This window comes from Formica exsecta, unplaced genomic scaffold (genome assembly GCF_003651465.1).
Source record: "Formica exsecta isolate Colony F162 unplaced genomic scaffold, ASM365146v1 scaffold2, whole genome shotgun sequence".
NCBI lineage: Eukaryota > Metazoa > Arthropoda > Insecta > Hymenoptera > Formicidae > Formica > Formica exsecta.
Genome location: NW_021849297.1, coordinates 4,383,955 through 4,396,602, shown reverse-complemented (window position 1 = coordinate 4,396,602; position 12,648 = coordinate 4,383,955). Strand labels below are relative to the sequence as shown.

Genomic DNA, 12,648 nt, shown 5'->3' with positions numbered 1-12,648 from the left:
ACTAATGTTTAAATTGCATTTTTTGGATATAAATTTCTTTCAAATATGTTATATTGTATGTTAAAATTTCAAAAAATATTTTTTATAGATGTAAATGTGAAAACATATTTATAAAATCACAATAATGGGTATTTTAAATTTTGAAAAACTTGGGCTCTTTCTTACTCGCACGTTTTATCCTTGCAATACTTTTAGTTCTTTACGTAAATAAAAAGTATAATATATTATTGATTGTAAAAAATGTTATTAATAGATAACAATTTTTTAACTACAAAGCAGAAATAAATAATTTATTCATTTATTATTTTTACAATTTGATTGAATTGTATTACGTAAATAGATATTATACAATCACCGAAACGGTGGAAGTCCTGAAAAAGATAATTTATTGTAAATATGCTGATATTATTTAAATAAATATGTGAGATTCTGTTGACCATGATAAGAACATTATTTTCAGTTGAAGTTACCCAATGTAACAGGAATTGCGTTATTACTATGAAGTGATAATTATCCTTTTCGATGTATGCGTGAAGCGCGCGAAGTTACAATATATAAGTATTATTAATATAAAATATCTATAAAGTAAATAAGAAGAAAACACAATTTTAAATATTATTTAATTATTTAAAGTGAAAGATTATATGCTACTATTTTCATTATTTATTGATTATAAATTATGAGCAAGTTATATTTTTCGATAATTTATCTTTTTAGCAATTTATTATCCAAATGTCTATTGTCACGTATTATTTCCTGGCATTAACAGAAGTTTATGAAAAAAAAATGGAAAACTGTAAAAAAAACTAACATTTTGAATTGGACAGAAAGGCAAAAAAAAGAAAATAATTTATTACATTATACATATAAGCACTATTAAAATTTTATTATTTAAATCAACAGGATGAAAAATATATCTCCGTCCTTCAACTCTATCAAGTTATTACTATCGCATATCAACGGAACCGTCCAGGGATTTTCCGCCCAAAGAAAAAATATATAAAAGGGTAAATGTAATGAATGACTTCCACATTGTGGTAAAGAACTTTACAATTCATTTATTGTGTAATTGAAATCCCTATCAATCGCAGGTTTTTCTGCGAACATGAGACGATTCATTCTTCTGTAAGTAGTAAAAATTACTTTTTTAATATGGTATTAAACTATGGCAGTTCGGTTGGTAATTATATAATATTGATTAATTTTACAAAATAATACAGAATCAATACAAAATTAAAATTTATTTATTATCTCGATAATTAATGCTCATTATTATTAATCAATCATTAATCATAAAAACATTCAAGTGACGAATACTTTCGTTAATCGTGAATATATCACAATTCTCTTTGTCCTATAAATATATATTAATTATTTTAATAATTATTTAATAATTAAATATTTTTTCTTGGATGTGTCTCTTTACAGTGCCTTCGTTGGCACATTGCTAATGAAGAATGTTACATCATCAATTCAATCATATCCTTCAAATCTGGCATGGTTGTTTGGTTTGAATGATAAAGTAAACGATAGCAAAGAGGCCACAAATGTGTGTAAAAACCAGGAGTGCGAAAAAATTGGTATTGAAAATAGTTGATCTGATTAAAAATTGAAGTGTTTTAATTATCTTATTGGAGATTAAATATTTGAATTTATTGTATCTTAATTTTAATTTTGTCCAGCTAAGGTAATATCAGAGAGTATGGACAAATCTCTGGATCCGTGTGACGATTTCTACGAGTACGCTTGTGGAAAGTGGCCGGAACATAATCCTATTCCAAAGGGAAGTCGTTCGTGGAGTTTATTCCACATGCTTCAAAAGAATGTAGAACAACAAGTAGACGGTAATTAGTATGTTATATTATATGTATATGTAATCTGTTGCATCAACTTTAATTCGAAAATTATATAACATTATAATAACATTGAATTCTGCAGATATTTTAAAAGAAGGACCCAGAAACAGCGATATTTTGGCGGTGAAGCTTGCGAAAAGGTGGTATGCGGTCTGCATGAATACAGGTAAGTACGAGTAGCTCTCGAATCGTCGAATCGCGATACAAAAATTATTTTTGGATAATATAGTAATTTATTGCCTTAGATGCGATGGACAAGCAAGGGCTTGACCCATTGGTTACCACTATATCGCGTATAGGCGGCTGGCCGATGATAATGGACCCGGACGAATGGGACGAGCAAGAGTATAGTTGGCAAAAAGTGGATGATAAATATTTACGCTTGACAGGAAATAATGTTTTTCACGACGTGCGCGTAAACATATATAGTCCAAACAAGACCGTAAAGGTCAGAAAAACTACATCTAAATTAAAATTACTATCTTATTTCAAGTAAAAAGTATTTCTGTGATAGATGTAATTAATAATTCAATTTTGTGTATCTCTCCGCCATTAAACATTATGTATTGGAATAAATCTAACTCAAAAATACTTATTTCGATTTTCTGTCAATGATCAGATTAAATTTTTTTTACATGTACATTTTATTACTAGATCGGTACTCCGCATTTACCTCCGAATTCATTCAAACTATGGATTGGAAACTTATACGATAGTGACGAAATAGAAGACGAGAATGATGACGACCCGAGTGACGAGCAGGATAATCAGAAGCTTGAAAGCGAGGATGATGACGATGACAACAGCGAGAACAATGACGATGACAATAGCGATGACAATACGAACGAACAAAATGAAGATAAAGAAGCAAAAAAGAAAATCAGCAAAAGAAAATCTACAGGCAAGTTTAGTCATAAAAAAAATAAAAATATACAGCATAATAGAAAAACAAAGAGTGGCACCCCAATTCTTAGAAAACACGATAATCATAAGACGAAGAAACAAAGAGTAAAAAGACAAGCTACACCGACAAAGGTTCATAGCAAACGCGCTCAGCATCTTACTCATCGCGACAAATTGCGGAAGAGCAAAAGAAATCATGTAAGAAAAGCGCAGGACGAAGAGAGAACGAAGGAAACTTTGGAAATGGTATCTACATCGACTACACCGCAAATAACGGAAAAAACGAGTGAAGGCGATGTAGACGATGAAACCGCGCAACAGATATACGCTAATTACATTTCGAAAGTAGCTCGCGCTATAGCTAAAGCGCGAGGCACTGAGGTCTCAGAAGAACACATCGATAAAGATATCGAAGATATGATCAAGTTTCAAGTGAAACTAACGGAGGTGAGCGTCATACTGTTACACTGTATTGTCAGACTGTAAAAGAGAAACTGTTTAATAATGATATGCTTCAGATTGTTTTGGACACTGAATGGAATGAAGACATGGAACTAACGCTCAACGAGTTTCAAGAATGGTATAACAAAAAAGAGCCTAAAACCGTATTGTCCATAATAGTTTTATATATGTGTGTATGTATGTGTTTATAATTTATTTAATACAATCATTTATTTCTACTATCTATAGGCAGAGGATATGTTTGATGATATACAAAAGGAAGTGGAATATCAAATTAAAGAATCAGACTGGATGGATGAAGATACTAAAGATTATGTTTTCGCAAAACTAATGAACATGAAGAAATTTATTGGATATCCAGATTGGTATAGAAATAATACTATCGTTAAACGATATTTTCAAGGAGTGAGTTTCTTAAGAACTATTATTATTAGTTATTAGTTTATACCTAGTCAACGTATATGTCTAAAAGACATTTAAAAAACGATGTCTTATCGTTCTTTAGATATTTTTAAGATATCTTTTAATCTTTCTGCGCTGCATATAGTTAACGACTGTTTTGTTTAATTATTTTGTTTTGTCAAAGCTCATTATCGGCAATTCGTATTACGAGAATACGCTTAGCTACAGCAGATATAGTAAATGGAAGCAGCTACGGGAATTAAAGAAGGATGAGGATGATGATGATATGTAAGATATTTTGATATTCGATGCATTTTTTCCTACTTGTTGAAAAAATCACAATTTATTTTCTCTTAACTCGCAGAATAAATGTTAATCTTTATACCCAAGAAATTTTGTGTTACAGATGGTGGATGAGCCCATTGACAGTAAACGCCTTGTTCTCCCCGTGGTCGAATTTTATAAGTATATATATGTATAATGTAACATGTTTTTTTTTAATAATTATGATTTAAACATTCAAAAATTTGCAATTATATTTTGCCATTTTGCCATTAACATTATTATCTTTTTCTATCATAGTGCTTTCGGCGGCGGATTTCCAGAGTCCATTTTTCGCTTATGGTCGACCACAGTAAGTGAATAATTAAATTAAAATTATCAACGCGATATGCATAGCAATAAATACAAATAAACTTACGATTGCATTATGTCTCTCTATAATAGTTCTTAATGAAATCTTTTCCTTAAGTATCTAACTTCATTCTAGAGCTATTAATTATGGTATTGTTGGAGTCATCATGGGTCACGAAGTTAATCACGGATTCGATGATGATGGTATGTTGTGAAATAAAATTGTACTGTAGGCTGTTTCACACTTTTTAAATTATATTAATATTATAATAGTGTAGAGGCTTCATTTTCTTCTAATTTATATATCTGAAACGCTATGTAAAAATATGTAATATGAGAAAGACGGAAAAAGAGACAAAAATTATTTTTAGGGATCTTATACGATAAGAATGGTGACTTCGTGGAATGGTTATCTATAATGTCCCAAGAGTACAGCAAAAGAGCAAGCTGTTTTGTAGAGCAATTTAATAATTATTCCATTCAAAAAAATTCAAATAAGAAAATAGAGGTACGTTACTTACTCTGTACTTAATTACCGTAAGTATCGTAGACAATGATTAAAAATTATAAAAATAAAATTATGGCAATAACAATAATAATGAAGGCAAATGTTTCTTAATTTCATATGAAAGCACTGTGGTAAAAATTGTAGGTTTGGTGCGAAGCTACTACTGGTTCGAATACTACTGAGAGACATGCCAGAATGGATGTACATAGTACCGGACGTTTGAGGGTGATAGGCTCTGTTTCGAATTCAGAAGACTTCGCCAAGGCTTTCAGTTGCCCTGTTGGTAGTGCAATGAATCCCGAAAGAAAATGCAATATCTGGAAGTAACGTAGAAATCTTATAAATCAAACTTGTTTAATACGTATATAAAAATATTCGACAAAAATGTTTTATCCAGCATGTATATCGATGAATAAACTTACGCACATCGTGTAAAAAAGATTTATCATTTGTGTACTGAATTTTTTTCTCATGTTTGAAATCTTTATCACGATCTAATCTTAATTTAAAAAATATCTCGCATAAATTGTTTATCCAATTGTATTGAATAGAATGGCGCAAGTATCATATAAATAACACTTGTTCTTTTTTGACATTTTCGAGTAAAAAGTCTCCCGTAAGTTCAACGTCATGATTACGATATAATAAAACATTTTAATAGACTTGCATTCATTTCTGATCAGAATGCAATTGAAAAGCAATCCTTTGCCAATTTTTAATAGATAGAGAGGTAAATGAAGGATCGTAGCAAGAAGTTTTATTGATAAGTTGTAATATTTCGTGCATAATTCATAGTCATTCCTTATAAAGAACATTACTCAAACAATGTTTGAGTAATAATATGTTCATCGGCAGAATTATTATGTGCTATGCATTATCGCGACATGTTACGCGTACATAAACACCATCATTTACTTTTGTGGAATAAAACGCCATATACATATATATTTTTTCTTTTTTCTTTAAACAATTCATTAATTTTCATATTTCTGTATAATAATTTTGCGATCCAATTCGGCTCAATTGTGATACAATCTAGTACAAACAAAAATGAAACTACTGTGTGGATATTCTAATTATGACTTTTGTCTAAAATATTTTTTTCTAAAATGCATTGTTTATGGTTATGAGATATTCGACTATTTCCAGACTTTTGGGACATCCTGTATATACTTTCCTACATATATGATGTATTTTACCAGTTGAAAAGTTACACAGATCATATGTATAATTTCATAAAATGAGCGATTCATCAGCTGCTGAATGGACACAACCTTGTATAAAACTATCATGCTAAATATACATATAACATTTATTAGCCGTATTTTAAAATTTAGTACTACTAATGAAAATATAACATAATAATATGAAATATTATAATATAATAATATATAATTATTATATATGTTTATATATAATAGAAATTTTAATATTTATTTAATTTTTAATACATAATTTCTTTAGAAATAAATCACTATACACACAATAAAAGATATAATAACATGAATAAGAAATGAAATTCAAATTAATGTGTTTGTATCTATTTATGTAAAGCGAATCCAATCAAATGTATATAAATTACAACTAACGTTTATCTTGCATTTTTCCAATATAGAGTTCTTTTAAATATTTTATTGTGTGTGTGTGTGTTAAAATTACAAAAATATTTTTTATGGTTGTAAATGAAAACATATATTTATAAAATGACAATAATAGGTATTTTGAATTTTGAAGAACTCCTTTTTACTCGCATGTTTTATCCTTGCGATATTTTTAGTCTTTTACGCAATTAAAAAGTACAATATATTATTGATTGTAAAAAGTTATTACCGAAAAACATTTTTTTAATGCAAAGCAGAAATAAATTTATTCATTTATTATTTTTACATTTTGCTTGAATTGTATTACGTAAATAGATACTATACAATCACCGAAACGGTGGAAATCCTGAAAAAGATAATTTATTGTAAATATGCTGATATTATTTAAATAGATATGTGAGATTCTGTTGACCACGATAAAAACATTGTTTTCAGTTGAAGTTATCCAATGTGACAGGAATTGCGTTATTACTATGAAGTGATAATTATCCTTTTCGATGTATGCCTGAAGCGCGCGAAGTTACAATATATATGTATTATTAATATAAAATATCTATAAAGTAAATGAGAAGAAAACACAATTTTAAATATTATTTAATTATTTAAAGTGAAAGATTATATGCTACTATTTTCATTATTTATTGATTATAAATTATGAGCATGTTATATTTTTCGATAATTTATCTTTTTAGTAATTTATTATCCAAATGTCTATTGCCACGTATTATTTCCCGACATTAACAGAAGCTTACGAAAAAAAAAATGGGAAACTGTAAAAAAAACTAACATTTTCAATTGGACAGAAAGGCAAAAAGAAGAGGATAATTTATCACATTATACATATAAGCACTATTAAAATTTTATTATTTAAATCAACAGGATGAAAAATATATCTCTGTCCTTCAACTCTATCAAGTTATTACTATCGCATATCAACGGAACCGTCCAGGGATTTTCCGCCCAAAGAAAAAATATATAAAAGGGTAAATGTAATGAATGACTTCCACATTGTGGTAAAGAACTTTACAATTCATTTATTGTGTAATTGAAATCCCTATCAATCGCAGGTTTTTCTGCGAACATGAGACGATTCATTCTTCTGTAAGTAGTAAAAATTACTTTTTTAATATGGTATTAAACTATGGCAGTTCGGTTGGTAATTATATAATATTGATTAATTTTACAAAATAATACAGAATCAATACAAAATTAAAATTTATTTATTATCTCGATAATTAATGCTCATTATTATTAATCAATCATTAATCATAAAAACATTCAAGTGACGAATACTTTCGTTAATCGTGAATATATCACAATTCTCTTTGTCCTATAAATATATATTAATTATTTTAATAATTATTTAATAATTAAATATTTTTTCTTGGATGTGTCTCTTTACAGTGCCTTCGTTGGCACATTGCTAATGAAGAATGTTACATCATCAATTCAATCATATCCTTCAAATCTGGCATGGTTGTTTGGTTTGAATGATAAAGTAAACGATAGCAAAAAAGCCACAAATGTGTGTAAAAACCAGGAGTGCGAAAAAATTGGTATTGAAAATAGTTGATCTAACTAATAATTGAAGTGTTTTAATCATCTTATTGGAGATTAAATATTTAAATTTAATGTTTTTCTAGCTAAGGTAATATCAGAGAGTATGGACAAATCTCTGGATCCGTGTGACGATTTCTACGAGTACGCTTGTGGAAAGTGGCCAGAACATAATCCTATTCCAAAGGGAATTCGTTCATGGAGTTTATTTCATATGCTTCAAAAGAATGTAGAACAACAAGTAAACGGTAGTTAAATATACATAAATAATCTGTCGCATCAACTTTAATTCGAAAATTATATAACATTATAATGACATTGAAATCCGCAGATATTTTGAAAGAAGGACCCAGAAACAGTGATCTTTTGGCGGTGAAGCTTGCGAAAAGGTGGTATGCAGTCTGCATGAATACAGGTAAGTATGAGCAGTTCTCGAATCGTCGAATCGCGACACGAAAATTATTTTTGGATGATATAGCAATTTATTGCCTTAGATGCGATGGACAAGCAAGGGCTCGACCCATTGGTTACCACTATATCGCGTATAGGCGGCTGGCCGATGATAATGGACCCGGACGAATGGGACGAGCAAGAGTATAGTTGGCAAAAAGTGGATGATAAATATTTACGCTTGACAGGAAATAATGTTTTTCACGACGTGCGCGTAAACATATATAGTCCAAACAAGACCGTAAAGGTCAGAAAAATTACATCTAAATTAAAATTACTATCTTATTTCAAGTAAAAAGCATTTCTGTGATAGATGTAATTAATAAATCAATTTTGTGTATCTCTTCGCCATTAAACATTACGTATTGGAATAAATCTAATTCGAAAATATTTATTTCAATTTTCTGTCAATGATCAGATTAAATTTTTTTTACATGTACATTTTATTACTAGATCGATACTCCGCATTTACCTCCGGATTCATTCAAACTATGGATTGCAAACTCGTACGATAGTGACGAAATAGAAGACGAGGATGATGAGGATCCGAGTGACGAGCAAGATAATCAGGAAATTGAAAACGAGGATGATGACGATGACAATAGCGATGACAATACGAACGAACAAAATAAAGATAAAGAAGCAAAAAAGAAAATCAGCAAAAGAAAATCTACAGGCAAGTTTAGTCATAAAAAAAATAAAAATATACAGCATAATAGAAAAACAAAGAGTGGCACCCGAATTCTCAAAAAACACGATAATCATAAGACGAAGAAACAAAGAGTAAAAAGACAAGCTACACCGACAAAGGTTCATAGCAAACGCGCTCAGCATCTTACTCATCGCGACAAATTGCGGAAGAGCAAAAGAAATCATGTAAGAAAAGCGCAGGACGAAGAGAGAACGAAGGAAACTTTGGAAATGGTATCTACATCGACTACACCGCAAATAACGGAAAAAACGAGTGAAGGCGATGTAGACGATGAAACCGCGCAACAGATATACGCTAATTACATTTCGAAAGTAGCTCGCGCTATAGCTAAAGCGCGAGGCACTGAGGTCTCAGAAGAACACATCGATAAAGATATCGAAGATATGATCAAGTTTCAAGTGAAACTAACGGAGGTAAGCGTCATACTGTTACACTGTGTTGTCAGACTGTAAGGGAGAAACTGTTTAATAATGATATGCTTCAGATTGTTTTAGACGCTGGATGGGAAGACATGGAACTAACGCTCAATGAGTTTCAAGAATGGTACGACAAAAAAGAGTCTAAAACCACTAATAGCAAAGTAAGTTATTTTCTCGTAATTAATTTTGTTTGATTTTCATAATACGTTATTCTTATATTTTTTATGATTGAATTCACAAGATTAATACGATAGAAATCTCTTAAACCGCAGATTAATTGGGTGTACAAAGTTGCGGAATTATTTGACGAAGCTCACGTGTCCGTGGATGGAGATTTAAATCTAGAGATTGGTTCATCAGATTATTTTGAAGCTCTTGTCTCTTTGCTGGACGAGACGTCGAGACGAACGATCGGTGAGTTTCAAAAACAATCTAATAATTAATAATGTGATTAATAATGAAACGTCGTCTATACATCCGCTCATGGAAAATATGTTTTAGTGAATTACATACACTGGAACTATCTGAGTAAAATGATAGAAACTACAACGAGTGAAATGAGAAAATTATACTACGCATGGGAAGATTGGCAACAATGGGAAGAAGAAGATGAAGAAGATGAAGAAAATGAAGATGAAGAAGATGAAGAGGAAAGCGAAAGAGAAAGGAGGTTTGATGTGAATCTTTTTGGTCATCGTTAACAACATTGCCTTTTGATTAAGAAAACATAATTAATTATTTTGCAACGTGCAAAAAGATAAAGCAAACTATATGTATATTACTTTTGGTTTATAACGTAACATAATCTTAATATATGTTTTAAAATATTGTTAATGTCTCTCTATATTGTATCGATGTCAAAATATAATAATATTAAATGTTGTCACAGATCGTTCACTTGCCTGGGAAAAGCACAACTGCATGACATTCTAGCGTACGAGTATGTAAAACGACATTTCTCAGATGATATTACGAAAACAGTAAGCATTTAATATTAATTGTAAACATTGATGCAATTTATTTCCGTCATTGTCCGTAATAGTTTTATATATGTGTGTATGTATGTGTTTATAATTTATTTAATACAATCATTTATTTCTACTATCTATAGGCAGAGGATATGGTTGATGATATACAAAAGGAAGTGGAATATCAAATTAAAAAATCAGACTGGCTGGATGAAGATACTAAAGATTATGTTTTCGCGAAACTAGTGAACATGAAGAAATTTATTGGATATCCAGATTGGTATAGAAATAATACTATCGTTAAACGATATTTTCAAGGAGTGAGTTTCTTAAGAACTATTACTATTAGTTGTTAGTATATACTCTATTGTTAGTATAGAATCAACGTATATGCTTAAAAGACATTTAAAAAACGATGTTTTATCGTTCTTTAGATATTTTTAAGATGTCTTTGAATCTTTCTGCGCTGCCTGGTTAACGATTGTTTTGTTTAATTATTTTGTTTTATCAAAGCTCATTATCGGCAATTCGTATTACGAGAATACACTTAGCTACAGTAGATATAGTAAATGGAAGCAGCTACGGGAATTAAAGAAGGATGAGGATGATGATGATATGTAAGATATTTTAATATTCGATGCATTTTTTCCTACTTGTTGAAACAATCACAATTTATTTTCTCTTAACTCGCAGAATAAATGTTAATCTTTATACTCAAGAAATTTTGTGTTACAGATGGTGGATGAGCCCTTTGACAGTAAACGCCTTTTTCTCTCCGGACGCAAATTCCATAAGTATATATATATGTATAATGTAACATATCTTTTTTCATAATTAAGATTTAAACATTAGAGAATTTGCAATAATATTTTGACATTTTGCCATTAACATTATTATCTTTTTCGATCATAGTGCTTTCGGCGGCGGATTTCCAGAGTCCATTTTTCGCTTATGGTCGACCACAGTAAGTGAATAATTAAATTAAAATTATCAACGCGATATGCATAGCAATAAATACAAATAAACTTACGATTGCATCATGTCTCTCTATATTAGTTCTTAATGAAATCTTTTCATTAAGTATCTAACTTTATTCTAGAGCTATTAATTATGGTATTGTTGGAGTTATCATGGCTCACGAAGTTAATCACGGATTCGATGATGATGGTATGTTGAGAAATAAAATTGTACTGTAAGCTGTTTCACACTTTTTAAATGGTATTAATATTATAATAGTGTAGAGACTTTTCATCTAATTTATATATCTGAAACGCTATGTAAAAATATCTAATATGAGAAAAAGGGAAAAAGAGAAAAAAATTATTTTTAGGGATTTTATATGATAAGAACGGTGACTTCGTGGAATGGTTATCTATAATGTCCCAAGAATACAGCAAGAAAGCAAGCTGTTTTGTAGAGCAATTTAATAATTATCCCATTGAAAAAAATTCAAATAAGAAAATAGAGGTACGTTACTTACTCTATACTTAATTACCATCTAATTGAAATTACTGTTGTTTCTGCATTCAGAAAATGTTTGATCATGACAAATTCTTGATGAAAATTGTAGAACTATGGCAATCAAACGTCGGGTGAGAATATCGCGGATACAATGGGATTACAGGCATCATTCCGAGCTTATCAAAGAAGAGAAAGAGAGTGCGGAAAACCGGATACCGTATTGCCGGGCTTGGAAGAAGTCACTAACGATCAGCTCTTCTTCCTATCCTTTGCCAATGTAAGTATCGTAGACAATGATTAAAAATTATAAAAATAAAATTATGACAATAACAATAATAATGAAGGCAAACATTCCTTAGTTTCATATGAAAGCACTGTGGTAAAAATTGTAGGTATGGTGCGAAGCTACTACTGATTCGAATATTACTGAGAGATATGCCAGAATGGATGTACATAGTACCGGACGTTTGAGGGTGATAGGCTCTGTTTCGAATTCAGAAGACTTCGCCAAGGCTTTCAGTTGCCCTGTTGGTAGTGCAATGAATCCCGAAAGAAAATGTAATATCTGGAAGTAGGAATCTTATAAATCAAACTTGTTCTTCAATACATATATAAAAATATTCAACAAAAATATTTATCCATGTATCGATATACACGAATATACGATGATTAAACTTACGCACATCGTGTAAAAAAGATTTATCCTTTGATTTATA

At 30.2% G+C, this 12,648-nt stretch overlaps 1 protein-coding gene across 2 annotated transcripts; it reads left to right on the top strand.

The window, feature by feature from the left end:
- Positions 1–977: 977 nt before the first annotated feature.
- LOC115234234 (neprilysin-like) lies at positions 978–12,640 on the top strand. Of its 2 annotated transcripts, XM_029805100.1 has the most exons (19): positions 978–1,125; positions 1,429–1,580; positions 1,683–1,844; positions 1,939–2,022; positions 2,102–2,304; positions 2,511–3,206; positions 3,278–3,315; positions 9,604–9,664; positions 9,776–9,917; positions 10,005–10,173; positions 10,393–10,483; positions 10,615–10,791; positions 10,985–11,088; positions 11,207–11,265; positions 11,384–11,435; positions 11,571–11,638; positions 11,802–11,938; positions 12,042–12,209; positions 12,325–12,640. In XM_029805100.1, exons 1-19 carry the CDS (start codon positions 1,106–1,108, stop codon positions 12,505–12,507), a joined length of 2,766 nt encoding a protein of 921 aa, XP_029660960.1. In that variant the 5' UTR covers positions 978–1,105; the 3' UTR covers positions 12,508–12,640. The 2 variants fall into 2 exon arrangements, with proteins under 2 accessions (XP_029660960.1, XP_029660961.1); XM_029805101.1 differs by lacking the exons at positions 978–1,125; positions 1,429–1,580; positions 1,683–1,844; ... (2 more) ...; positions 2,511–3,206; positions 3,278–3,315 and adding exons at positions 7,319–7,466; positions 7,770–7,921; positions 8,009–8,170; ... (1 more) ...; positions 8,417–8,619; positions 8,826–9,497 and having other exon boundaries at positions 9,569–9,664; positions 12,325–12,507.
- The last annotated feature ends 8 nt before the right edge of the window (positions 12,641–12,648 follow it).

Bases quoted from the DNA above. Each gene is read 5' to 3' on its own strand.
- LOC115234234 (XM_029805100.1), top strand. From the start codon at position 1,106: ATGAGACGATTCATTCTTCT. The intron at 3,316-9,603 runs AACGCTCAACGA...AGACATGGAACT, and splicing joins TGGAATGAAGACATGGAACT to AACGCTCAATGAGTTTCAAG. The intron at 10,174-10,392 runs GTTTGATGTGAA...ATGTTGTCACAG, and splicing joins GAAAGCGAAAGAGAAAGGAG to ATCGTTCACTTGCCTGGGAA.